Raw genomic sequence first — 26241 nt, 5'->3', positions numbered from 1 at the left:
CACCCTCATCAGCACCCTCAGCATCCATGTCAAATGCTTTGTGGTGCAGCCTACACTTTGCCACCACCAATGCCCTCGTCATTGAATGTGATGACCTTCAAGTTTGCGGAACTCGCCATCTTGAAGGTGACGAGGCACTCGATTCTGAACTCGTGAGCTAGACAGAAGGTGGCCCAACCTTTACCAATGGTGAGCCTGCCGCTGATCATCCGGGTGGTGACCTTCCAGGTACAGTAGTTGTTCGTTGTCAGCCTGAACAACTCTGAGATGGGGATGAGGTGCTTGCTGAAGGTAGGGGCATCAGCAAAACCTCCAATTTAGGTCCAAATATTGTCTTGCAGAAGTGTGTTGGGTTGACGTTCTCCTAGTAATGGTGGTACTTCGTAACCCTCTTGGGGGGGGGGGGGGGGCTGCCGATCTACAACATCAACTTGCCCTTCTTGCCCGAGGTGATCCCTTTGCCCTTCCTGTCAGAGGGCGACCTCTTTTCCCTTCCCGTCAGTGGCGACCTCCTTGCCCTTCCCATAAGTGGTGACCTCCTTGCCAGCCTTGTTGTTGCCTCCCATGACGAGCTTGTGAATCTCCATTGAACAGACAGATGTGAACTAGTGCTCGAATAAAAAACGCACCACACGTATGATCAAGATCGTTCTAGACGACTCCGACGAGGAGGAGGAGCACCAAGCGTTGGAGATGGTGGCGAGGGTTTCTCAGGCTGGCTGCTCTACAATGCCCCTCGAGATGGACGACTACAGGCTTGAGCGTAGGCTACCACATGTGTGTCCAAACCATCGTATTGATTCGAAACCCTCAAAATTTCTACCCCATGTGTGTGAAAACCCTCGAAATTCCTACCACGTGTGTGTGAAAACCCTAACCCTTGAATCGATTCGAGGGTTTGTTCAAACCCTCAAAATTCCTACACCATGTGTGTGAAAACCGTCATCCCAAATGAAGGCTAACCTTTAATCGAAGGAGAGAGAGGTGGGGGAAGAGGAGAGTGAAGCGATGGGAGAAGGGGAGGGTGAGCGGTGGGAGGAGGATGAGGGGAGTTATGATGCCGCTTGGGGAACCAACGCGGCTTCTATCGCGTGGGCCCGTGCGTGCAGCCACCATAACCCACACGCGTCCCCTGCCCCCCTTGCGTGCATTGGGGCTGACTTGTTAGAAACGGTCGATTCGACCGTTCATCGTGAACCGGGCCCAGATATATTTTAATCATCGTGTCATGCAGACCTAATAACGTTTGCAGACATTCAAACAACCAGAAAATGAAAAAACCTGCATAGAGCGGCCTGATTAGACTTGGTGCGGGTAGCTAAACGCCTCCTTGAACACACCTGCAGCCGTAATCATATACGTAGGATTACCGGTCACGTCATTCCAATGCATCGCGTGGCTCGTCACGCCGCCTGTCCGTATCGGATCGACGACCGAACTATCTAACCAGTAACACCCATCGGCGGGGGAGATTCATAGGTCAAAATCAACATCATCTACGAGCTATCTACCTAGCTGTTGCACTGGATTTTTCTCGCACGCATCATGCCGCCGTGGAATATTATCGGAAGATCTGGCGATCTTGTTTTCAAAAGCTGATCGGCCCGTCGGAAAGCTATGGCTGGCGCCGTCCGCCCCCCAGCCTGGGCTCCACCGTAGCATATGCATGCGCGCCCTCGTGCTCCGCCGTCGTACGTACGTACAGCGACCGGCCCGCGTGTACGTACGTACGTACGTCTTCGTCGAGCGCCCATAATTTGACCGTGTGTTTCCGTCGACGTTTTGGGCTGGCTGGCCCGCTGGTTGATGCCTTGATGGGTACTGCAGGACGGAGGCTCGGATGCTCTGATGGGGTCGTGCCGTCATGGCGATGTGTGTAATCTCGGACTCTCGGTAACGATCCGTGAGCTCGTGAATGATGATGATGATGATGGAGAGGTTAGCATGACTGCGGCTGGTAGATGATTGATGGCGGTGACGATGGGCATGAAAGTGACAACAAATGTGTTCATGACATAGCCGATGTTGAAAGCGCCCACATTGACGTGCATTGTTGCATTTGCGTTTGCGGGATGGTTTTAGTTTATACTAGTCGACTTTGCCTCGCAACATACGCGTTGACGCATAAGGTGTTTTTTTTATAACGAATGATTGTTATTAGAAGTAATAAAATACCCCCTCCGTCTCAAAATATAAGAACGTTTTTAACACTAGCATAGTGTAAAAAAACGTTCTTATATTCTGTGACAGAGGGAGTAAATAACATGGTAAAAGGCTCTCAGCGAAGTGAATTTTTTTTTTGCGAGGGCTCAGCGAAGTGATTAAATGCAAAACCGCAAAAGGCTCTCGTTCTCGCTTTTCTTGGTGCAGGCAAAAACCTTCAAGGAACATTTGAAAAAGAAAATAATAATCTCAAGGAACATTTGGAAGAAAGATAATGGCCCATGCCATACTTAGCTAATTAGGGTTCCGGGGCCACGAGGCACATCACGGTGATGCTCTATCTACACACTAAACATGCTCAAAGGCCATCAGTTCTTAATTTTCACATAAAATAATAATGTTTTAAATATATGAAATATTAGTTGTGATATGCATGAACCTTTTTTGCAGCATATGGACATTTTTTCACATACAAGACAATTTATTAAATAAAATACATGAGCATTCTTTTGTGATGCATACATTGCTTTTAAATTTATTTTTTTGATATATGTGAACAGTTTTTGCAACATGTCAAAAAATTTTCGCATACAATAACAGTGTAACAAAAAATAAATAACATTTCTAAGATACAGGAACATTTCTTTTAGAATAACATTTCTTATGATATGCATGAACGTTTTCTTTAAAATGCATGAACTTCTTTGGGCTGGCTTTGGTGCGGCCCATTAACATGTTTCCGTTTGTCCTTGTTTTTTCCTCAAATGAAAGAATAACTGTTATTGTATAACACGTTATTACATCCAATATATAGTATATTGGACGTAATAATGTCTTGTATTATGAGACAAAAGGAGTAGTTTTCACATTTTGGATGCCAGGCCAGGCCAGGAAGTCATGGACCAAAGAGACTACTCTTTAATAAATAAAAAGAACCAAAGAGACTAAGAGAAGCAACGCTCCTTCTCTTTGTTCTTTTCCAATCCAACAAACAATCGAGATTCCAAGACCACTACCGCCTCCGGAACGAGCCGTTGACAAGCCGCTATCGCCGCTTCTCTACTCGAGTCGGCTTGACCTTGTCGATGACATCTTGGAAGTTTTCGTGCATGTGCCCCTAAGGACCAGCGCACTGGAGACGCAATAGTCGTTGTTGAACTTTTGAACAGATCTAAAGCACTTGACACCAAATCTTGCCACATGACGAGAAACCCTTTGTACTTGTGATGAAATTTGATAATAGATATGGATCATTTTCATAAAAAATGTTCAACAAACAATCGCACACGTCATCTCCAAGAGAAGATTGGCAGCATACTGTTGTACATGTCTTTATCTAAAATGGATATAACAAGTACAAAAGAACAATGCACCTTTAGTTATGTTTCGATGAAAAAACAAACCCTTGAATAAGTGCTAGGTTCAAAGCAGAAGCTAAATTTTGGGGCCTTTGGCGAACTGAAAATCGGAGGATAGAGTTTCAAATTTAATTGAATCCGATGTGTTGGATTTTCTTTGGATGGTTCTATGTACCAAGTGCGGTGATTATATCTTGCTTCAAGTGAGACGAAAGGATCTCTCGCGTCAAGCGTGTACATTAATGGGCCAGCTCACTCACGCGGGAGATCGATCCTAGGATCTTCAGGTTGCTTCGTAGCACCGTTAGCCACTGAGCCAACATAAAGTTCATGCTAAATAAGCAGGGCTCGACCCACAAGAAGGAAAAGAGTCAGTTTTCTTCCTTTTTTTCTTTTTTTTCTTTGGTTTCCTTATTTCTTCTCCTTTTTTTTCTTTCGTTTTCCTTTTGGTTTTTCTTTTGGATTTTCATTGGTTTAACATTTTTTAATACATGGTCAACATTTTTTATACACATTTTAACATTTTTCAAATCCTTGATTAACATTTCAAATACAAGATTAACATTTTTTGAATACATGATCAACATTTTTCCTCTATGCACTTTTATAATTTTTAAAATTCTTGATACAAGATTAACATTTTTTAATATATGGTCAACTTTTTTTTATACATATTTATCATTTTTCAAATACTTGGACAACAATTTTTCAAATGCTTGATTAACATTTTTATATAAATGATCAAATTGTCCCAGTATTTTGTTAATACATGGTCAACATTTTTTTCTATACAGATGCAACATTTTTCAAATGCTTGATTAATATTTTAAAATACTTGTTCAACATTTTTCTCAAATGCTTTATTAACATTTTTATATATATGATCAAATTTTCCATCATTTTTAATACATTGTCAACATTTTTTCTATATACATTTAACATTTTCCAAATGCTTGATTAACATTTTCTAAATACTTGCTCAACTTTTTTTTCAAATTCTTGATTAAATTTTTTTAATACATGATCAAATTGTTTCATACACATTGTATTTTTTTGTATACGTGATAAACATTTTCTGTATACACATTTAACATTTTTCAAATGCTTTGGTCATCATTTTCAAATGTTTATCACTGATTTTTTAATATATTTATTTAGAATATTTGGAAGTATAAACGAAAGTAAAAAAAAGAACCAAAAAAGGGGAAAACGTGAAAAATAAAAATAAAAATTGAGGCTGTGTCTCCCGCGTGCCTGGGCCGGCGCAACTCGCGCAGCGACGGTTCCCTCTGTCTCGCGTGAAGCATAGGGGTGCCCTGTACCAAGTGCCAACCCCCAGGTCTCTCCTCCAGCGCGAGGCCTACGTACTTGTACATGGGCTAGCTATTGACCACATGTATTTTCATCTTTTAATGTCATTCTCTTTCCAACAATATGCCGAGGGCCAAGGCATAATAAGGTGACAAAGCCACGGTGTGTTCAGTGATCTTCTCAGCTATTAGGGTGAGGGGCTCATGCGGCTGTGCATATCCTTTGAGATTAATCCAACATATGGAGATTTGTTTTTTCAAAAATTTGTTTCTCTACTAGAGTCATGGTGGCACATCAAGATACAAAATGTGAAGCTTGGAAACATGGGTGTCAATTTATGCCCATGGATATTGAAGTGAGTGTGAATAGAAGGTTTCTGTGGGTATGGGTTTGGGCAAAAGGGGGTTGTACCCACCCATACGCTACAGATTGTCATCCCTACTTGAAAAGACGGTTTTTGACAATTAAGTGTAGACTTTACTTTATCTTTCCTCGAAAAAAGAAGACAACTTTACTTTTATCTTAATGCATCTGTTATAATGGCACAACATATCTTACCAAGAGGAAGAAATGAGTTACCGATCAGCATCTCTACTTCACATAAGCCATGAGATAAATCAACACAGGTAAATCCACAAGAGAGAATGAATTGACAATGAGCCTACACAATTTCTGAGCCTCTATTCATTGTGCAGTTTTTCTGTATGATATATTAGCCAGTAATAATACCAGCAAGAACGTCACTTTTCCCTCTTGCAAATATAGTGTAGACTAGGCATAAAGCATCTAGCCAACTGTCAAGAGCCTCCCAGCTATCAGCAACCTGTCACAGATTCCATTTGTAAATGTTGTAAAACATATAGTATTATCTGTACTCCAATAGAACAAACGAATAAAAGCAACTGGCAGATACATACCAAGAACCTAGGTCCATGAACAGTATCTACACAAAGACCAGCACCAGGTGGCAATGTTAGATCAGCGGATGCTGACACAGAAACAATATCCTCAACAGCTATTCGGGTAGGCTTTCTTCCACTGTCCGTTGATTGTGATGGAGGCTGGCCAGAGGCATCGGCCTACAATTTACAAGAAAACCATAAGATTCAGAAAGGCAAGGTCACAAAAAAAAGCAGAAGCAGAAATCAGTAACTCCAACTTTGCACTGGAATAATTGTCCAAAATAACAAGGGATGAACCTTCTGGAGTCCCTCATGGTTCAGAACAAACTGTGACCTCTCCCAATCAGTGTGTGGTGCAATGGCATTGTTGGCTGGAGGAGCGGTCAAATATCCCACTTTGAGGTATGGCAAAGGCAACTGCATCGTTTAATATGACAACAAGACCAAAGTTATTCTTCCATAATCAATGACAAGATACAATGCCAATGCCATCTAGAGGGCAGAAATGTGTCAAAATTGACAGCCGACAAAGCAATATTCAAGAAACCAATTTAACCAGGTTCAAAGCCCTATCCCCTAGGCTACTAGCTTTCTCATGAATAGAGCTTCGCAAAAGCAGTTCAAGTAAATTGTAAACAACATAACTTGGAAAGAAAATACACATATCACAGCCACATCAACTTCTTAGCTATTACGTATAGGTAACAATAGACCGATAAAAAAGAGTATCAGGAAATATGTACAACTGAATCTTACCATCAAGCGGACTAGTCGCAAAGCACTGCGATAGACCTGCATTAGATGAAATAACGCTACATGAATCCTCAGCTTTTTACACATAAGAAACATAACAGGCAGTTAACAGAAAAATTAACAATTACCGAGTAATTTGGTTTCAATGCATGAGCAGCTGCAACATAGATAGCAGACTGACTGTAAAGCTCATTAGGGGATACGTCTGGCCTCCCAGATCTCATGGTATCCTCAGCTAAACCGTACTGCAACATTAAGAAGGGCACAGAAAATGTATTCAAACTGAAGAGCTCATGTCGATACACTAAAAGTGTGTCAATATGCACAAGAACCATAGTTATCGAGTGAGTTACTATGGAAGACAGGAAACGTACCAAGACAGTTCCAAGGTTGTATATAGCCCGATGGAAATCAAATTGCAATTGGATAGCAACACGAAACTGATGAGACAGCGGGAGTGGGTGTCAGTAATTTATCACAGATATATCTTTTAGTGAACAAATCATCGTAAATCATTCCCAGACCAAGTAATAACAATATGCATATACCTTACTTATAGCTGTTTTTATGATGGTTTGTTTCTCCCGAGCAGGAACAATGGCGCTCAGTTCCTGCATTGTAAATTCATATTCTTACAAATGAAATGATAATGCTGAAAAAAGGCTTTCACCCCGTTTTATATATAAAGCCACAACCGATACAGATGAAGCACACAAACGCACACCAACCCTTCTAGGGATACCAGCTATGCAAGAGAAGCTCAAACAGCAAAATAGGTAGGAACAGCAAAATAGAGAAGCTCAAATGAAAGGATAATGAGCGAATAGGTAGGAACATTCCAGTCCCAAAAAGCAAAGATAACAACACCGTTACAAGATAAGTACCTGTAGTCCAAGGCCCCAATTATTTAGAGCCTGCAATTAGAGAAGCAAACAAGTTAGGGTAGAAGCAGCACTAATATGATAAGTGAATACTTAAAAAAATCAAAATTAAGAAACTGAAAATCATAGTGATTTCATAATGTTTCATCTCATAGCTTTGCTCCAAAATGCATAATGGAGACAAATAAATACAAAATAATAAGACTGACTTAAGGTAACAAAAGATATTCTGAACACGCATCAAAATGCATGCCGTTGTTATTAATAGAAAATCAAAGCAAAAGTGCAAAACCAAAACAAGACTAGGAGAAGACCTACTCTAATCTACAAAAAGAGAGATCGGGCGTCACTCATAAGGCTCTAATCATGGGTCAAGAGGCCTAGCGTGTAAAGGTAGCCCCCAAAGGGCTTTTGGTCCTGCTGCCTTCCACAACCGACCTCAGCCAGAATCCCATGGACCAGCACCTGACAAAGTGGCCTACATTGGCGAAAACACAGTCGTCTCTCAAATTCCAGATTTGCCAGTGGCAGGGTAATTCCCTTGGCCTTTGCACCAGTCTTTGTTCCCACCATGAACAACCATGAGTCCAAGAATAAAATAAATGAAGGATGCCAATTGAACGACAAATATTTTTAAAATTTGTTTTGAATATCTTGGACATTTTGAGGTAAGAGCAGATGTTTGACCACGCCTATATCTTAGATGAACAAATTAGGCCATTTAAAATCAATTGTTTGAAATGGAAATATAGTAGGCCTGCCTCTATAGAAGGTTCCCTGCAACATATGTGAACTCCATATGTGATAGAACTCTTACAGTAATGTTATCATCTCGAACTCTTCTGAACATTTATGGTATTTTTTTATCACATTTACATGTGTACTTTTTTTCTCAATGAAACAAATAGGACCATTTCTACCTTTTTGTTTCATCTTATATTGTGCCATTAAGAACTTAAAATGAATTAAAAAAGGGTTCAGCACTGACCTGCGGGCTATTCCAATTTAGCTGGACAGCCTTCTCATAATTCACTATTGCCTGGGGGGAAAGGGGAATTGTATAAAATTGCATGCTATCATACTTCACCTATAAATTGCATGCTAGACAGTACAACAGTATATTTGGCATAAAAAGGAATAACTATCAAGCGTCTGATATAGCAATAAAATATTAAAATCTCTGGTATGAACATCAGGAATGTCCTGTATCTAGAGGTGAGTGCTGGCAGAAGTTAAGCTGATGTATGTACCCTTGGAACAGAGAAATTATAGTTTCCATCTATTTGGCCCATGCCAAAAAGTTAAGAAGTCACTTAGAGTAGCAAATAAGTGCTTCAGCAAAAAAAACAAAAACTCTCGCTAGAACAAGTGATTCCATGACTGTTTCGAGAAGGTGAATTTAACCCAAACACCATGGAAGTAAAACATATGAACCAGAACCCAAGATCCACCCAATAGCCTGGTTTTGTAGAATGTGCATGAAACCAAAGGACACTGAGAAGGAAAAATAGACAGGGAAAGATTACATCTGTAATCCTCTAGGACTTCTATTTTTCATCCTACCATTCCATTACGGAATTTATCTCTTTTTTAATCTGTTCTTTTTAAATAGATTATGACTTCAAAATTTCTAACAAGTCTAACGTAAATATGAGGAATCTATAAGAAACTAAGCCTCAAGTGCCGTTATATCACTGTATAAGTATAGTTTAATATGTGTTCCTCAGAACATTAAGTTCATCATCTATCAGGGATGAGGTTCCATGCTGCTTACTATTCAATTGGCCAAAGTCCAACATTTTTCAATCAAGTATGGAGGAGTATGCAGCCAAGTTGTTCTATATTATTTAGAAAAAAGCGCATTTGATCATCTAAACAACAGAATCAACCAAAAGTGCATCACTCGCCAAGCCTCACAACCACTGCAGACCAAGTAATGTAATAGTAGACAGACATACTATCTGGACACAGTAACATGAGAAAACTTCAGAGCTTAATACAAACAAAGCCTATACATATGTGAACCAACCAGTCTCCAGAGATCTTCGGCTTCTTTGGTACGACCTCGTATTTTAGCTCGATCAGCAATAGCAATGGCCCAGTTATAGTATGCCTAAAGGGAAAATGAATGTGTCAAAAAAAGAATCAATAGTCAAAATGTGGATACGTCCATCAAGATATGAAGTGATCGACAGTTAGCATTTAATATGTTCATCAAGATATGAAGTTATCGACAGTTAGCATTTATCCACTAGAACCATGAGACCACATTCTGTACAATGAGCCAAGAGCTTAACATAGACTAAATAACGACCATACCATAGTATTTTGCACAATATAAACCCAGAGAACTAATAAAATATCAATTAAAATTCCAAAATAATGTAACAAATATGAAACTTACATCATAAAGAGTCGGGCAAAGTCGGGTAGCTTCAGCATACTTTTTGCAGGCCTCCTCAAGTAACGTGTCTTTGGAGGAACCAGAATTGGGGTCCACATTATCTGCACTCTCCTAAAATAATAGTTTGAAAAGGGTGATTACCTAATAACCTTGATATCAATCTTGTGGTGTCCATTTTGCATGCATGGTTTAAACGGCAAAAGTCCAATTCCGCAGTGGTCACAGTAAGTGTTAATAAAAGTTATTGTGCAAATATGGTTTAAGGGCTATAGATTTACCTGGAGGACTAGGGCCCAATTATAATATGCATCAGGGTCATCAGGATTTCTTTCAATTGCATTTAGATATCTGCATAACAGATCTTTAAGACTCGATAGCAGTAAAGAAATAAATAGAAATGAAGTTCACAAAAATTTGTTGTCATTACAACATTGGGGGGGGGGGGGGGGGGTCAGGCAAGGTAACTAGGTAAGCAAACCTTTTTCCAGCAAAAGCAAGAATCCTTTGGCGAGAACGACCTTCCTCATCCACTCCAGTGACACTATTTATTAATTCCATGGCTACATCATGATGGGATGAAAACTGCTGCATGCTCTCTCGGCTGGAAAGGATTGGAAAAAAATTAATAGAACAGTTATCACTAAGAGCATTCTTGCAGAATTTTCGTTGGTAAAAAGAAAAGAAAAACAGTAAACAGTTCATTTGTGACGGTATAATCGATTAACAGAACAGTTGCAATTTGGCCACATGATGCAAAACAGCTTGTTCAGCGTCTGATGAAACACTTCTCTACCAATACATATGGAAAATGGAATATACTTGTGTCGTTCATTTTTTAGACGGGACAACAGAATATCAACACCTATGATGTTGCAGAATTGCAGTAAAATTGCATGCCAATTGCCGCTACCCTGATAGGAAACACGAAATGACACTAGAATAGCTGATCAGTAATATGTAGTACTATTTCAGCAGCTAACAACCAAAACAGAGCAACGACTCGAATGCACAATTCACATACTAGATGGCATAGGCCCCAACGTGAAGCGATCAAACAACATATTTGGATTCCATTATCCAAATGGCTCGGTACTAGGACGACCCAAGGCAAACAGCCTAACCAAGTCCCGGCGATATGCAGTACTGAATGGAGTGACATCATGGCACAAGGACGCGCGTCTGCACGAACCTGGACGAAGAACCCTCAGCATCGGCGGATCCGACCCCGTCCCCCTCCCCAACGCCTCCGCCCCCGTCCGCCTCGCCGTCCTCCTTGATCTCACCGACGAGCTGCCGCGTGGTGAACGGCTGGGACCCCTCGGCGCCCAGCGCCGCCTTGGCCTCCTCCTGCTTGGCCGTGGCCGATCGTGGCGGCTCCTCCTCTTCCTCCCCCGCCTCGTCCTCCACCTCCACCGCCGCCCTGTCGTCCGCGGGTACGGGCCGCGTGGGCTCCTCCATGGCACGAGCCGATCGGCGTCGGGTCCACGATCTGGGGCGGAGGCGCGGCGCGAGCGTTGGCGGTCTCACTGCGCACTCTCCTCTCGTGTCTCGCCTCGCGCCACACGGTCGCGTACGACCGGGCAAACGGAAAGGGTAGCGATCGCCGAGGCCGAGGCCGAGGCGGGCGGGCGCGACTCAGCAAGCTGACGTGCCGAAATGCTGCTGACGGGCCGACGGCCGAGGGTTGAGGCCCAAGGGAGGAAACGGCCCAGGGCCGCCGCGCGAGGGGCATTTTGGGAAAGAAGGCCGCGACGGGGTGCGGGAGGGGCCGGACGCGCCGGGCTCAAATACAGCAGACTCCGGCGCCACCGCGCACGCACGCACGCACGCGGAGCGGGGGGCTGTCCAAAGCGCGTGATCCATTTCCTCCTCCTCTCTCGGTGCGTGCGCCACTCCGTCGGCCCGCCCGTCCCCCTCACCGGCGACTTCTCGCCTCGCGGCCGCTCCCAGGTGAGTGAGAGCGACCCGACGGCCAACCAACAGCGCCTCAACCGCTTTTCTCCCGACGACGTGTCGTGGATCTAGGCGTACACCGAAGAGGACTGATTTTTTTGGGGATTGTTTTTATTTGGTGGCGTGGAATTCGTGGCCTCTCCTCCTCAGGGCAGCGTGGGCGCGTGTGTTGCGAGCCATGGCCGGCGAGAAGAAAATGTTCGGCTTCGAGGAGGTCGCCAAGCACAACGTCGCCAAGGACTGCTGGCTCGTCATCGCCGGCAAGGTATGCTTCCCTGCTCGCTACCACTCCTTCGTTTTCCTACCCTAGCATCTACTTCTCCTGCGAGTTCTGTGGCTAGTCCTCTTGTTCCGGCGCAGGCTTCGCCTGCAAAGCCTGTTGCGCTAGATAACACTTCTAGATGCTAGGCTTCTTCTCGAGGAAAAACTGAGTCTGCTGGGGCGCTGGGCTCGTGGAATTTGAGTATTCTTGTTGAGCTTGCTCAAGTCAATTCCGCCCAATCAGATCTGTTCGTCAACAGAGATGTTCTCTGACCAAACACATAGTCCTATGAGGACAAATAGCAGGTGATTTGTTTTAAGCCTGCGTTCCAATTCCAGACCAGTTACAGCCTTCTAGCCTTTGGTGCACTCCATGCTGTTACATGCACCTTCTGCAATATTGTACATAGATCGGTCGACTCGTACAAGATCCGCCTTGCGTGTCGCATATCAGGATTTCATTCTTGACGAGGTGCTGAGGGAAAGATATTCCAGCAAAATCTTATCAACTGGACAGCTCTTTCATAGGATCAAGTACAAGTATGGGGAGACAGTGAAGAAAAGCTGCTTCCTCTTCTGCAATGTGCATATTAACTAGTCATGGTGGAAGGAAATGAGTCAATTAAGATGTATCAGGGCGATTGATTCACATGCACGTGGTTGATGCTGGGTAGCCCCACCAAAATGGTGTCTCTGCAGTATGTGTGGCCGATATGTTTGTTGGTACCCATTTCAATTGTGTGGCCTTGAATGTTCCAGTGTGGCATGTATGGCCATACGGTCTAGAGTTTTCTCTGGACCCAGTGGATTAGATTTCGTTGGAGTAAAAGAAATACCCAGCAGGAATTGAGAAATTTACCTGACGAAATTCCTGTTATGTGTGATGCAAAATATGCCTGACTATATCAGCTCATGTTGTGTAACATTTCAGGTGTATGATGTTACCCCTTTCATGGATGAGCATCCTGGTGGAGATGAGGTACTGCTGGCAGTAACCGGTGAGTCATTTTAGTTGTATTTATAATTGTGGATGAGACTAAGTTCAAAAGTCTTGCGCAGTTTCGATTTTAATATTCAAACCTGATCACTACTCCAATATAACCAGGGAAAGATGCAACCAGCGATTTCGAAGATATCGGACACAGTGATTCCGCAAGGGAGATGATGGAGAAGTACCACATCGGGGAAATTGATGCTTCAACCATCCCAGCAAAGCGTACATTCGTACCTCCTCAGCAAGGGTCCCATGTCCAGGCCAAGGATAGCGACCTCCTCATCAAGATCCTGCAGTTTCTTGTTCCCATTTTAATCTTGGGGCTTGCATTTGGTATCCGGCACTACAGCAAATCTGAGTAGGCTGTTGTTGGCGAGTTGCTTCGGAGAAATAGCTTTCAAGTAATATGGTTTGAGTTAGAACAGCATAATAATGGTATTGGTTGGCTGGTTTGAGTTAGAACAACATAATGATGGTACTCGTTGGGTGGCAGTGTGTTGTCTCATTGATCATACAAGGCACTCTCAATTTGAAACATCCATATGTATGCCCAGATTACTCGAATTATGTTTACATTCTCAACATATGGTGGAGTCTCTACATATTTTTTTTAGCTGATGGAGTGTCTACAATTGAGGATGGTGGGAATATTGCTATGCTATTAAACAATGTCAATTTCAGAATAAATATGGACATCATACATTGCAGTGATGTTCCCACATAATTTGTCTGTCCGTTTCACTATATATTGAGCATATTCTTGCAGTTATACACGCCTAAAAGAGTTGAGCAGCACTTATAAAGCATGCAAGTGACAGCCTGGGCCAGTTGATCAATTCGATTATCGGAAATTCCATGTTTATTTTATGAAGGCAGAATCCCTTCCTGAATACACCCTCTGCAGTAACTGAACTAAACGTCTTTCAGGACATTGAGATATATTTCCCTCCACACCACCCTTGAGGCACAAGGCTTTTTTCTAGTTACAAATACACTGCAAGACCAAATTGTATCCAGCATCCACAGTCCAAGAAGTAGCAACAGATGACAAGATCCACAAATCTGCTCTGTGCAAAGAACAGTCACATGCAGAGAGAGGGCACACCAAAAAACAAGACCAAAAATGTTTCTATCCATAACCTCATACAAGATATTGTATATAACAGACATATGATAACGTGATAACTGCCAGGACCAATCATACAAATATAAGCATGGGCAGATCCCAGCTACTCGATCCTGTCTTGTACGGTCACCACTAAATCATGGGCGTCGTCCAGGAGCTTCCAAATGTCCAGCTGCCCCGCCATGCTGTTACAGTCCCTAATGATCTCATCCATGCTGCTATAGCTCTCTATTATCAATTTCCTCTTCTCCAGTACACTGGCTGCAATTGCATACAGCAGCAGGTCATCAGTTGGAGGGGCTCCAAGCCGAAGTTTTCCCCAGGACGATCGTGCGATCCCAGCACGCCTCGCTGCCTGGTCGGCCCACATCACCTCCCACAGGCTGAGGGTCTGCTCGAAGGTGAGCTCCCTCCGGAACATCACAACCACCATTCTATAGACGAAGAAGCAGTCTGCCGCTTCAAGCATCTCCAAGTGCCTGTAAAGATGGAAGTCCTTGGTTTTTATTATCTTGGAGACCATGTTGAGTTGCCTGCGAATACCCACTTCGTCGAGTCTGAAGTTGTGGCGGGCTTTCCTCATGAAACCGGCAAAGCACCAGAAGGCTTCATCGTCTTCCTCCAGCACAGCAATGAGAGGTGCAAGGAGGTCACTCATGCCCTGGCAATAACCGATTTCTGGGTCATAGGTTGCGTACGCCTCAAGTATTGCAACAAGGCGTGACGCATGATGGATCCTATGTGCTTCCAAGTGGTCATAGTCTTTGAGACAAACAGCTGAAGCAGAGTCAATTGCCTTCTCCCTGGTAACCGCAGCTTGCGATGGAGAGTAGGAAACCCATTCATTATTAGCACGAACTGCATCCAAACGAATTATCCGTTGCCATGTCTCAAAATCCTCAACTGTCCGTGCAGACTTCACAGGACGGGCATCCTTAGATAACTTAGTTTCAGCTTCTATATTTCCTCCTGCGTTTGAATATTTGGGCAGGGGCATACTTTCTTCTTCATCCTCAACTGAAGACTGGTCCACAGAGGCGACATCATCACGGGACGCTTCCACATGGGTCACATCACTTTTCTGACTCTCATCCTCATCGCGTGAACTAGATGAACAGAGGCTTTCATCCGCCTGATTCTCTGGAATTGCTTTACCTGTCTTATCCTGCATTTCTTGCTCTGAAATGACACAAGGATTTTCTTCCTCACTCGTGATATGATCATCCACGCTTACTTTTTCAGGTTCTTCGGATCCAACAGAAGTAACAGATTCTTTGACTTTGCCAGAACTAATGCTCTCTTTGCGGTTGATTGATCGCTTGCTTTCTTCATTGTTTTTTCGCAGGCAATGTTTCCTCAAGAGCATATATCCCTTCCTACATAAATCATCCAATACTGTCATGTTTTACACTAGACCCCATGAAAATAACATTTGCAAACACTTAAGTGTTCCTTAATTAAGGGGCAATGTGTTTCTGTAGTGGTAAAGAAATATAGTGAGACTGTGGACAAACATGGACTGGAGTCATGAAACATAGATGGTTGAAAAAATGGTGCACCTGTTATGGGCCTTAATTGCTTCCCTTTCAGCTTCTGAACTATTCAGGCTATAACTGCACGAGAGTCGAAAATTCCAATTACTCGAGGCAAACACTCTGACTACCAAAAAAAAACACATGTGACTAAGTACATAAAATTTCCACGATGTACTCCCTCAGTCCCATGATATAAGAGCGTTTTTTACACTAGTGTAGTGTAAAAAACGCTCTTATATTATGGGACGGAGGGTATCTCTTACTGTGATAAGATATCGAGTCATGCTGTGCCTACCAGAGAAGGGCTGAACTATGTGCAAATTTGGTGTATTCATAAGTTTTCCTTCATCTACTTAGTTTAGAATCAATCTAAAACTGCACGCAATAGTTTTGATACTACAAATGGACAGGAGCGGGGGAAAGGTGGCCTGGGAAAATCCTGTGGAAAACACTAATTTCCACATTTACATACTAACAAAAGTACTTACACTCCCAGAAGGAACGGCCAGACCTCTGCTCTGATGCTCGGCTCAACCCCCTGTCACGAAAGCAGACAGCTCAATATGATGGCTTCCTAAGCTACATCAGGAACTCACAAGATAGCAAGGAAATACTGTAACAAACAAACTAAGCTTCACTATATCTTACTCCGTTCCGAACTCTCTTCAGTAGCTTGACGCCGCCGTCGTAAAACTTCCCCTCCGGCGTGAACAAGCTGCGCCATTCCTTGGGCCCAAGCGCGCGCTTCCTCCGCCGCCGCCACGGCGATTTGATCCCGCCCCTGCATCCAGAACGCGCGTATGCAACTAAGGGGACGAAGCACAGGACCGCCTTTAGCAGAAGGGGGTGAGGGTTTGGGTCTGGTGGTGGCGAACCTGCGGGAGGAGACGACGATGGCGACTAGCGCGATGCCGGCCGCGGCCGTGACCCCGACGGCGACGGCGGTGTTCCAGCGACCGCCATTCGCGCCGGCGGGGCCGAGGAGGCCGGCGATGGCGCGCTCGGCGAGGCCCCACGCCCACATCGGGCGCAGATGCCCCCCTGATCGCTCCACGGCTCCCCTCCGGTTCTCCCCCCGCCGGCCGCCGGCGCCGCGATCCCCCAGCTCTCTTCCTTCGATCGATTGGGATTCCGGCCTCCGGGTTTCTCCTTTTTGCTCTTCCTTTATTTTCTTCCTCTCTCTGCAATTCTCGCTGTCCAGTCTCACGATTTCGACGAAAGTGGTGCGTGCGTGCGTCACCGATCGATCGGGCCGTGTTCGTGGGCCCCACGAGCCGGGTTCGGGTCGGTGTACACGTCGTTTGGACGTTTGGTTCCTACCGATCGAACGAAAGTGCTTCACACACTTTGGCCATGCTGAAACGATGGCTAAGGCTACTTCCAATACATTGGCACATTAAAAACTTTAACAACTAAAACCCCAAGTATAGGTTTTTAACTTTCATTTAATGAATTTGTAACTAAAGTTTTTTATGCATTGGTGGACTTTTTCCATTTGAGTGTTTTGCCTAGGTTATCGTGCTTGTCATTGTTTCTTCCTGGGTCACCACACTCATCTTTTTCTTTTTAATTATCTTGCCACATCAGTTTTTTTTGCCTACATGGCAGGCTTAGCATCTATACAAGGTGGAGCACTGGGAGAGGCCTAATCCAACCGGTAGTGGTTGTTTAGCCTTGCGCTTGGATGGTGGGACATGACATGTCATCTGTGTTTCGTAACTGTCGTGCGTGAAGCACTGCTCCCGATCGAATGAAACAACTTTGAAAAAACCCCTAAAAATGGATTTCCTGGTTCTTTTTTGGGAAACGTTTGCGTACGACATACCGGCCGAACGCTCGACCGGTCCATCACGCGTCGTCTGATGTGACTAGATCGAGCGGCTCGCATCCCGTGTCGCATCCTTATCCCTTCGCCCCCTGCACGAGTTCATGGCCACACGCGAGCTCTCTTCTCTCCCCCGAGCGACCTCCTCCTCCTCCTCATCTCCCTCTCTCGTGAGCGGAGGGCGACCACCGGTCGCCGTCGTTGAGGACGGCCACCTGATGCTGCGAGCATCTTTCTTTCCCCCGGTGCTTCTACGAGCATCTCGTCTCCCAGTCAAGCTACTCATCGCCGCCGTGGAGAGACAACGTCACACGTGATCCCCCCGCACCCGCGGATGCTGCATGGTTCCGTCGGTGGTGCCGCATCGCCGGGGAGGCCCTCGAGTTGGTGCTGCAAGGGGAGGCGCTGGTGGCCATGGGGGCTGCTACGAGACGACTGTTGGGGAACGTAGTAAACTCAAAAAATTTCCTAAGCACACGCAAAATCATGGTGATGCATAGCAACGAGAGGGGAGAGTGGGGGGGCGCCCCTTCCCCTTGTCCAAATCGGATTGGGGCAAGGGGGGCCGCGCGCCACCTCCTGCTGCCCTCTCTTCTCCACTAAGGCCCATAAGGCCCAATAGCTTCCCGGGGGGTTCCGGTAACCCCCGGTACTCCGGTATATGTCTGAAACCTCCCGGAACCCTTCCGATGTCCGAACATAGTCATCCAATATATTGATCTTTACGTCTCGACCATTTCGAGACTCCTCGTCATATCCGTGATCATATCCGGGACTCCGAACTACCTTCGGTACATCAAAACACACAAAAACTCATAATATCGATCGTCACAGAACTTTAAGCGTGCGGACCCTACGGGTTCGAGAACTATGTAGACATGACCGAGACACGTCTCCGGTCAATAACCAATAGCGGAACCTGGATGCTCATATTGGTTCCTACATATTCTAGAAGATCTTTATCGGTCAAACCGCATGACAATATACGTTGTTCCCTTTGTCATCGGTATGTTACTTGCCCGAGATTCGATCGTCGGTATCTCAATGCCTAGCTCAATCTCGTTACCGACAAGTCTCTTTACTCGTTCTGTAATGCATCATCCCACACCTAACTCATTAGTTGCATTGCTTGCAAGGCTTATAGTGATGTGCATTACCGAGAGGGCCCAGAGATACCTCTCCGACAATCGGAGTGACAAATCCTAGTCTCGATCTATGCCAACTCAACAAGTACCATCGGAGACACCTGTAGAGCACCTTTATAATCACCCAGTTACGTTGTGACGTTTGGTAGCACACAAATTGTTCCTCCGGTATTCGGGAGTTGCATAATCTCATACTCAAAGGAACATGTATAAGTCATGAAGAAAGCAGTAGCAACAAACTAAACGATCATCGTGCTAAGCTAACGGATGGGTCAAGTCAATCACATCATTCTCTAATGATGTGATCCCATTCATCAAACGACAACTCTTGTCCATGGCTAGGAAATTTAACCATCTTTGATTAACGAGCTAGTCAAGTAGAGGCATACTAGTGACACTTAGTTTGTCTATGTATTCACACATGTACTAAGTTTCCGGTTAATACAATTCTAGCATGAATAATAAACTTTTATCATGATATAAGGAAATAAATAATAACTTTCTTATTGCCTCTAGGGGATATTTCCTTCAGTCTCCCACTTGCACTAGAGTCAATAATCTAGTTCACATCGTCATGTGATTTAACAGCAATAGTTCACATCTTTATGTGATTAGTTCACATCTTCATGTGACCAACACCCAAAGGGTTTACTAGAGTCAATAATCTAGTTCACATCGCTATGTGATTAACACCCAAAGAGTGATCATGTTTTGTTTGTGAGAGAAATTTATTCAACGGGTCTGCCACATTCAGAGCCGTATGTATTTTTGCAAATTTTCTGTGTTTACAATGCTTTGCACGAAGCTACTCTAGCTAATTCCTCCCACTCTCAATATGTATATAGATCGAGACTTAGAGTCATCCAGATCGGTGTCAAAGCTTGCATCGACGTAACTCTTTACGACGAACTCTTTGTCACCTCCATAACCGTGAAACATTTCCTTATTCCACTAAGGATATTTTTGACCGTTGTCCAGTGATCCATTCCTGGATCACTATTGTACCCTCTTGCCAAACTTATGGTGAGGCACACAATAGGTCTGGTATACAACATAGCATACTTTATTGAACCTATGACTGAGGCATAGGGAATGACTTTTCATTCTCTTTCTATTTTCTGCTGTAGTCAGGTTTTGAGTCTTTACTCAACTTCACACCTTGCAACACAGGCAAGAACTCCTTCATTGACTGTTTCATTTTGAACTACTTCAAAATCTTGTCAAGGTATGTACTCATTGAAAATATATCAAGCGTCTTGATCTATCTCTATAGATCTTGATGCTCAATATGTAAGTAGCTTCCCCGAGGTCTTTCTTTGAAAAAAATCCTTTCAAACACTCATTTATGCTTTCCAGAAAATTCTACATTATTTTCGATCAACAATATGTCATTCACATATACTTATCAGAAATGTTGTAGTGCTCCCACTCACTTTCTGGTAAATACAGGCTTTACCGCAAGTCTGTATAAAACCATATGCTTTGATCACTTTATCAAAGCATATATTCCAACTCTGAGATGCTTGCACCAGTCCATAGATGGATCGCTGGAGCTTGCTCACTTTGTTAGTACCTTAGGGTCGACAAAACCTTCTGGTTGCATCATATACAACTCTTCTTTAAGAAATCCATTAAGGAATGCAGTTTTGTCATCCATTTGCCAGATTTCATAAAATGTGGCAACTGCTAACATGATTCGGACAGACTTTTAAGCATCGATACGAGTGAGAAAATCTCATCGTAGTCAACACCTTGAACTTGTCGAAAACATTTTGCGACAATTCAAGCTTGTAGATAATAACACTACTATCAGCGTCCGTCTTCCTCTTGAAGATCCATTTATTCTCAATGACTAACCGATCATCGAGCAAGTCAATCAAAGTCCATACTTTGTTCTCATACATGGATCCCATCTCAGATTTCATGTCCTAAAGCCATTTTGCGGAATCTGGGCTCATCATCGCTTCCTCATAGTTCGTAGGTTCGTCATGGTCAAGTAACATGACTTCCAGAACAAGATTGCCATACCACTCTGGTGCAGATCTTACTCTGGTTGACCTATGGGGTTTGGTAGTAACTTGATCTGAAGTTTCATGATCATCATCATTAGCTTCCTCACTAATTGGTGTAGAGATCACTAGAACTGATTTCTGTGATGAACTACTTTCCAGTTAGGGAGAAGGTACAATTACCTCATCAAGTTCTACATTCCTCACACTCACTTATTTTGAGAGAAACTTCTTCTCTAGAAAGGATCCACTCTTAGCAACAAAGATCTTACCTTTCGGATCTTGTGATAGAAGGTGTACCCAACAGTTTCTTTTTGCGTATCCTATGAAGACGCATTTCTCCGATTTGGGTTTGAGCTTATCAGGATGAAACTTTTTCACATAAACATCGCAACCCCAAACTTTAAGAAACGACAACTTTGGTTTCTTGCCAAACCACAGTTCATATGGCGTCATCTCAACAGATTTAGATGGTGCCCTATTAACGTGAATGCAGCTGTCTCTAATGCATAACCCCAAAATGATAGTGGTAAATTAGTAAGAGACATCATAGATCACACCATATCTAGTAAAATACGATTACGATGTTCAGACACACCATTACGCTGTGGTATTCCGGGTGGCATGAGTTGCGAAACTGTTTCGCATTGTTTCAAATGAAGACCAAACTCGTAACTCAAATATTCACCTCCACGATCAGATCGTAGAAACTTGATTTTCTTGTTACCATGATTTTCCACTTCACTCTGAAATTCTTTGAACTTTTCAAATGTTTCAGATTTATGTTTCATCAAGAAGATATACCCATATCTGCTCAAATCATCTGTGAAGGTCGGAAAATAACGATACCTGCCGCGAGCCTCAACACTCATCGGACTGCATACATTAGTATGTATTATTTCCAACAAGTTTGTTGCTCGCTCCATTGTTCCGGAGAACGGAGTTTTAGTCATCTTGCCCATGAGCCATGGTTTGCAAGCATCAACTGATTCATAATCAAGTGATTCCAAAAGCCCATCAGCATGGATTTTTCTTCATGCGCTTTACACCAATATGACCTAAACGGCAGTGCCACAAATAAGTTGCACTATCATTATTAACTTTGCATCTTTTGGCTTCAATATTATGAATATGTGTATCACTACGATCAAGATTCAATAAACCATTCACCTTGGGTGTATGACCATTGAAGGTTTTATTCATGTAAACAGAACAACAATTATTCTCTGACTTTAAATGAACAACTGTATTGCAATAAACATGATCAAATCATATTCATGCTTAACGCAAACACCAAATAACATTTATTTAGGTTCAACGCTAATCCCGAAAGTATAGGGAGTGTGCGATGATGATCATATCAATCTTGGAACCACTTCCAACACACATCGTCACTTCACCCTTAACTAGTCTCTGTTCATTCTGCAACTCCCGTTTCGAGTTACTAATCTTAGCAACTAAACTAGTATTAAATACTGAGGGGTTGCTATAAACACTAGTAAAGTACACATCAATATCAAATATACCTTTGTTCACTTTGCCATCCTTCTTATCCGCCAAATACTTGGGGCAATTCTGCTTGCAATGACTAGTCCCTTTGTAGTAGAAGCACTTAGTCTCAGGCTTAGGTCCAGACTTGGGCTTCTTCACTTAAGCAGCAACTTGCTTGCCGTTATTCTTGAAGTTCCCCTTCTTCCCTTTGCCCTTTTTCTTGAAACTAGTGGTCTTGTCAACCATCAACACTTGATGCTTTTCTTGATTTCTACCTTCGTCGATTTCGGCATCACGAAGAGCTTGGGAATCGTTTCCGTTATCCCTTGCATATTATAGTTCATCATGAAGTTCTAGTAACTTGGTGATAGTGACTAGAGAACTCTGTCAATCACTATCTTATCTGGAAGATTAACTCCCACTTGATTCAAGTGATTGTAGTACTCAGTGTTGGGGAACGTAGAAAATTCAAAAAATTTACTACGCACACACAGGATCATGGTGATGCATAGCAACGAGAGGGGAGAGTGTGTCCACGTACCCTCGTAGACCGAATGCAGAAGCGTTAGCACAACGCGGTTGGTGTAGTCGTACGTCTTCACGATCCGACCGATCCAAGTACCAAACGCACGACACCTCCGAGTTCTGCACACGTTCAACTCGATGATGTCCTGCGAGCTCCGATCCAGCAAAGCTTCACAGGGGAGTTTCGTCAGCACGATGGCGTGGTGACGGTGATGATGATGCTACCGACGCAGGGCTTCGCCTAAGCACCTCTACGATATAACCGAGGTGGAATATGGTGGAGGGGGGCACCGCACACGGCTCGAATAGATCAACTGATCAACTTGTGTGTCTAGAGGTGCCCCCTGCCCCCGTATATAAAGGAGCAGGGGGGAGGCCGGCCGTCCCTCTATGGCGCTCCAGGAGGAGGAGTCCTCCTCCTAGTAGGAGTAGGACTCCCCTCTTTCCTACTCCTACTAGGAGGGGGAAAGGACGGGGGAGAGGGAGAAGGAAAGGGGGGCGCCGCCCCCCCCCCTCTCCTAGTCCAATTCGGACCAGAGGGGGAGGGGCGCACGACCTGCCCTAGGACAGCCCTCTCTCTCTCCACTAAGGCCCATAAGGCCCATTACTTCTCCCGGGGGGTTCCTGTAACCCTCCGGCACTCCGGTTCCCTCCGAAATCACCCGGAACACTTTCGGTGTCCGAATATAGTCGTCCTATATATCGATCTTTACATCTCGACCATTTCGAGACTCCTTGTCATGTCCGTGATCATATCTAGGACTCCGAACTACCTTCGGTACATCAAAACACAAAAACTCATAATACCGATCGTCACCGAACTTTAAGCGTGCGGACCCTACGGGTTCGAGAACTATGTAGACATGACCGAGACACGTCTCCGGTCAATAACCAATAGCGGAACCTGGATGTTCATATTGGCTCCCACATATTCTACGAAGATCTTTATCGGTCAAACCGCATAACATCATACATTGTTCCCTTTATCATCGGTATGTTACTTGCCCGAGATTCGATCGTCGGTATCTCAATACCTAGTTCAATCTCGTTACCGGCAAGTCTCTTTACTCATTCTGTAATGCATCATCCCGCAACTAACTTATTAGTTACAATGCTTGCAAGGCTTATAGTGATGTGCATTACCGAGAGGGCCCAGAGATACCTCTCCGACAATTGGAGTGACAAATCCTAATCTCGAAATACGCCAACTCAACAAGTACCTTCGGAGAAACCTATAGAGCACCTTTATAATCACCCAGTTATGTTGTGATGTTTGGTAGCACACAAAGTGTTCCTCCGATAAACGGGAGTTGCATAATCTCATAGTCATAGAAACATGTATAAGTCGTGAAGAAAGCAATAGCAACATACTAAACGATCAAGTGCTAAGCTAACGGAATGGGTCAAGTCAATCACATCATTCTCCTAATGATGTGATCCCGTTAATCAAATGACAACTCATGTCCATGGCTAGGAAACATAACCATCTTTGATCAATGAGCTAGTCAAGTAGAGGCATACTAGTGACACTCTGTTTGCCTATGTATTCACACATGTATTATGTTTCCGGTTAATACAATTCTAGCATGAATAATAAACATTTATCATGATATAAGGAAATAAATAATAACTTTATTATTACCTCTAGGGCATATTTCCTTCAGTCTCCCACTTGCACTAGAGTCAATAATCTAGATTACACAGTAATGATTCTGACACCCATGGAGCCTTGGTGCTGATCATGTTTTGCTCGTGGAAGAGGCTTAGTCAATGGGTCTGCAACATTCAGATCCGTATGTATCTTGCAAATGTCTATGTCTCCCACCTGGACTTGATCCCGGATGGAGTTGAAGCGTCTCTTGATGTGCTTGGTTCTCTTGTGAAATCTGGATTCCTTTGCCAAGGCAATTGTACCAGTATTGTCACAAAAGATTTTCATTGGACCCGATGCACTAGGTATGACACCTAGATCGGATATGAACTCCTTCATCCAGAATCCTTCATTTGCTGCTTCTGAAGAAGCAATGTACTCTGCTTCACATGTAGATCCTGCCACGACGCTCTATTTAGAACTGCTCCAACTGATAGCTCCACCGTTTAATATAAACACGTATCTGGTTTGCGATTTAGAATTGTCCGGATCAGTGTCAAAGCTTGCATCAACTTAATCATTTACGATGAGCTCTTTGTCACCTCCATAAACGAGAAACATATCCTTAGTCCTTTTCAGGTACTCCAGGATGTTCTTGACCGCTGTCCAGTGATCCACTCCTGGATTACTTTGGTACCTCCCTGCTAAACTAATAGCAAGGCACACATCAGGTCTGGTACACAACATTGCATACATGATAGAGCCTATGGCTGAAGCATAGGGAACATCTTCCATTTTCTATCTATCTTCTGCAGTGGTCGGGCATTGAGTCTTACTCAACTTCACACCTTGTAATACAGGCAAGAACCCTTTCTTTGCTTGATCCATTTTGAACTTCTTCAAAACTTTGTCAAGGTATGTGCTTTGTGAAAGTCCAATTAAGCGTCTTGATCTATCTCTATAGATCTTGATGCCCAATATGTAAGCAGCTTCACCGAGGTATTTCATTGAAAAACTTTTATTCAAGTATCCTTTTATGCTATCCAGAAATTCTATATCATTTCCAATCAACAATATGTCATCCACATATAATATTAGAAATGCTACAGAGCTCCCACTCACTTTCTTGTAAATACAGGCTTCTCCAAAAGTCTGTATAAAACCATATGCTTTGATCACACTACCAAAACGTTTATTCCAACTCCGAGAGGCTTGCACCAGTCCATAAATGGATCGCTGGAGCTTGCACACTTTGTTAGCACCTTTTGGATCGATAAAACCTTCAGGTTGCATCATATACAACTCTTCTTCCAGAAATCCATTCAGGAATGCAGTTTTTACATCCATTTGCCAAATTTCATAATCATAAAATGCGGCAATAGCTAACATTATTTAGACGGACTTAAGCATCGCTACGGGTGAGAAGGTGAAAGTGCGTTATATCGACTAGAGGGGGGTGAATAGGCGATTTTTATGAAAGTCTTCAAAACGTGGAAGTTATGAAGACAAACAGTAGAGATATGCCTATTACTATGCAGCGGAAGGTAGACTACACTAGGCAAGCCATGGTCAAGTATTCAATAGAGTGAAAGCACAGTGACAAACAGCTGCAGTGTAATGAGGATCAGGTAGGAAGATATTATGAAGCCAAACAGATCATACATTCACGTTGTGAAGACAAAAGATAGAGCAAACATGCAATTACTTCACAACGAATAACAGTAAGTAAAGGGAAGTGAAGATGAAACCAGTGACTCGTTGAAGACAATGATTTGTTGGACCAGTTCCAGTTGCTATGACAACTGTACGTCTGGTTGGAGTGGCTAGGTATTTAAACCTTAGGACACACAGTCCCGGACACCCAGTCCTGAACACGTAGCTCAGGACACCCAGTCCTCACCGTATTCTCCTTGAGCTAAGGTCACACAGACCTCGCCCAATCACTCTGGTAAGTCTTCAAGGTAGACTCCCAAACCTTCACAGACTTCGTTCACCGGCAATCCACAATGTCTCT

The 26241-nt window shown here is 43.6% G+C and overlaps 3 protein-coding genes across 3 annotated transcripts; 1 reads left to right on the top strand and 2 right to left on the bottom strand.

Moving 5' to 3' along the window:
- Positions 1-5386: 5386 nt before the first annotated feature.
- Positions 5387-11422, bottom strand: LOC125509850 (Tetratricopeptide repeat (TPR)-like superfamily protein). Its single transcript, XM_048674883.2, has 14 exons — positions 10962-11422; positions 10251-10373; positions 10051-10120; positions 9773-9883; positions 9398-9481; positions 8357-8407; positions 7372-7401; positions 7036-7098; positions 6862-6927; positions 6616-6732; positions 6491-6526; positions 6032-6151; positions 5750-5911; positions 5387-5655 (listed from the first exon to the last, which is right to left on the bottom strand). Exons 1-14 carry the CDS (start codon positions 11228-11230, stop codon positions 5545-5547), a joined length of 1413 nt encoding a protein of 470 aa, XP_048530840.1. The 5' UTR covers positions 11231-11422; the 3' UTR covers positions 5387-5544.
- Positions 11423-11579: 157 nt separating this feature from the next.
- Positions 11580-13593, top strand: LOC125509860 (cytochrome b5). Its single transcript, XM_048674892.2, has 4 exons — positions 11580-11722; positions 11876-11990; positions 12918-12984; positions 13092-13593. The coding sequence occupies exons 2-4, from the start codon at positions 11904-11906 to the stop codon at positions 13340-13342; spliced, it is 405 nt and encodes a 134-aa protein (XP_048530849.1). The 5' UTR covers positions 11580-11722; positions 11876-11903; the 3' UTR covers positions 13343-13593.
- A 346-nt stretch (positions 13594-13939) lies between these two features.
- On the bottom strand, positions 13940-16981 carry LOC125509839 (rab GTPase-activating protein 22). Its single transcript, XM_048674865.2, has 5 exons — positions 16517-16981; positions 16290-16422; positions 16130-16179; positions 15666-15719; positions 13940-15482 (listed from the first exon to the last, which is right to left on the bottom strand). Exons 1-5 carry the CDS (start codon positions 16663-16665, stop codon positions 14210-14212), a joined length of 1659 nt encoding a protein of 552 aa, XP_048530822.1. The 5' UTR covers positions 16666-16981; the 3' UTR covers positions 13940-14209.
- Between the last annotated feature and the right edge of the window lie 9260 nt (positions 16982-26241).

Source organism: Triticum urartu, chromosome 1A (assembly GCF_056163025.1).
Source record: "Triticum urartu cultivar PI428250 chromosome 1A, HENAU_Tu73, whole genome shotgun sequence".
NCBI classification, from domain to species: domain Eukaryota; kingdom Viridiplantae; phylum Streptophyta; class Magnoliopsida; order Poales; family Poaceae; genus Triticum; species Triticum urartu.
Note: the sequence above shows the minus strand (reverse complement) of the source record. Positions and strands in the feature narration are given on the sequence as shown.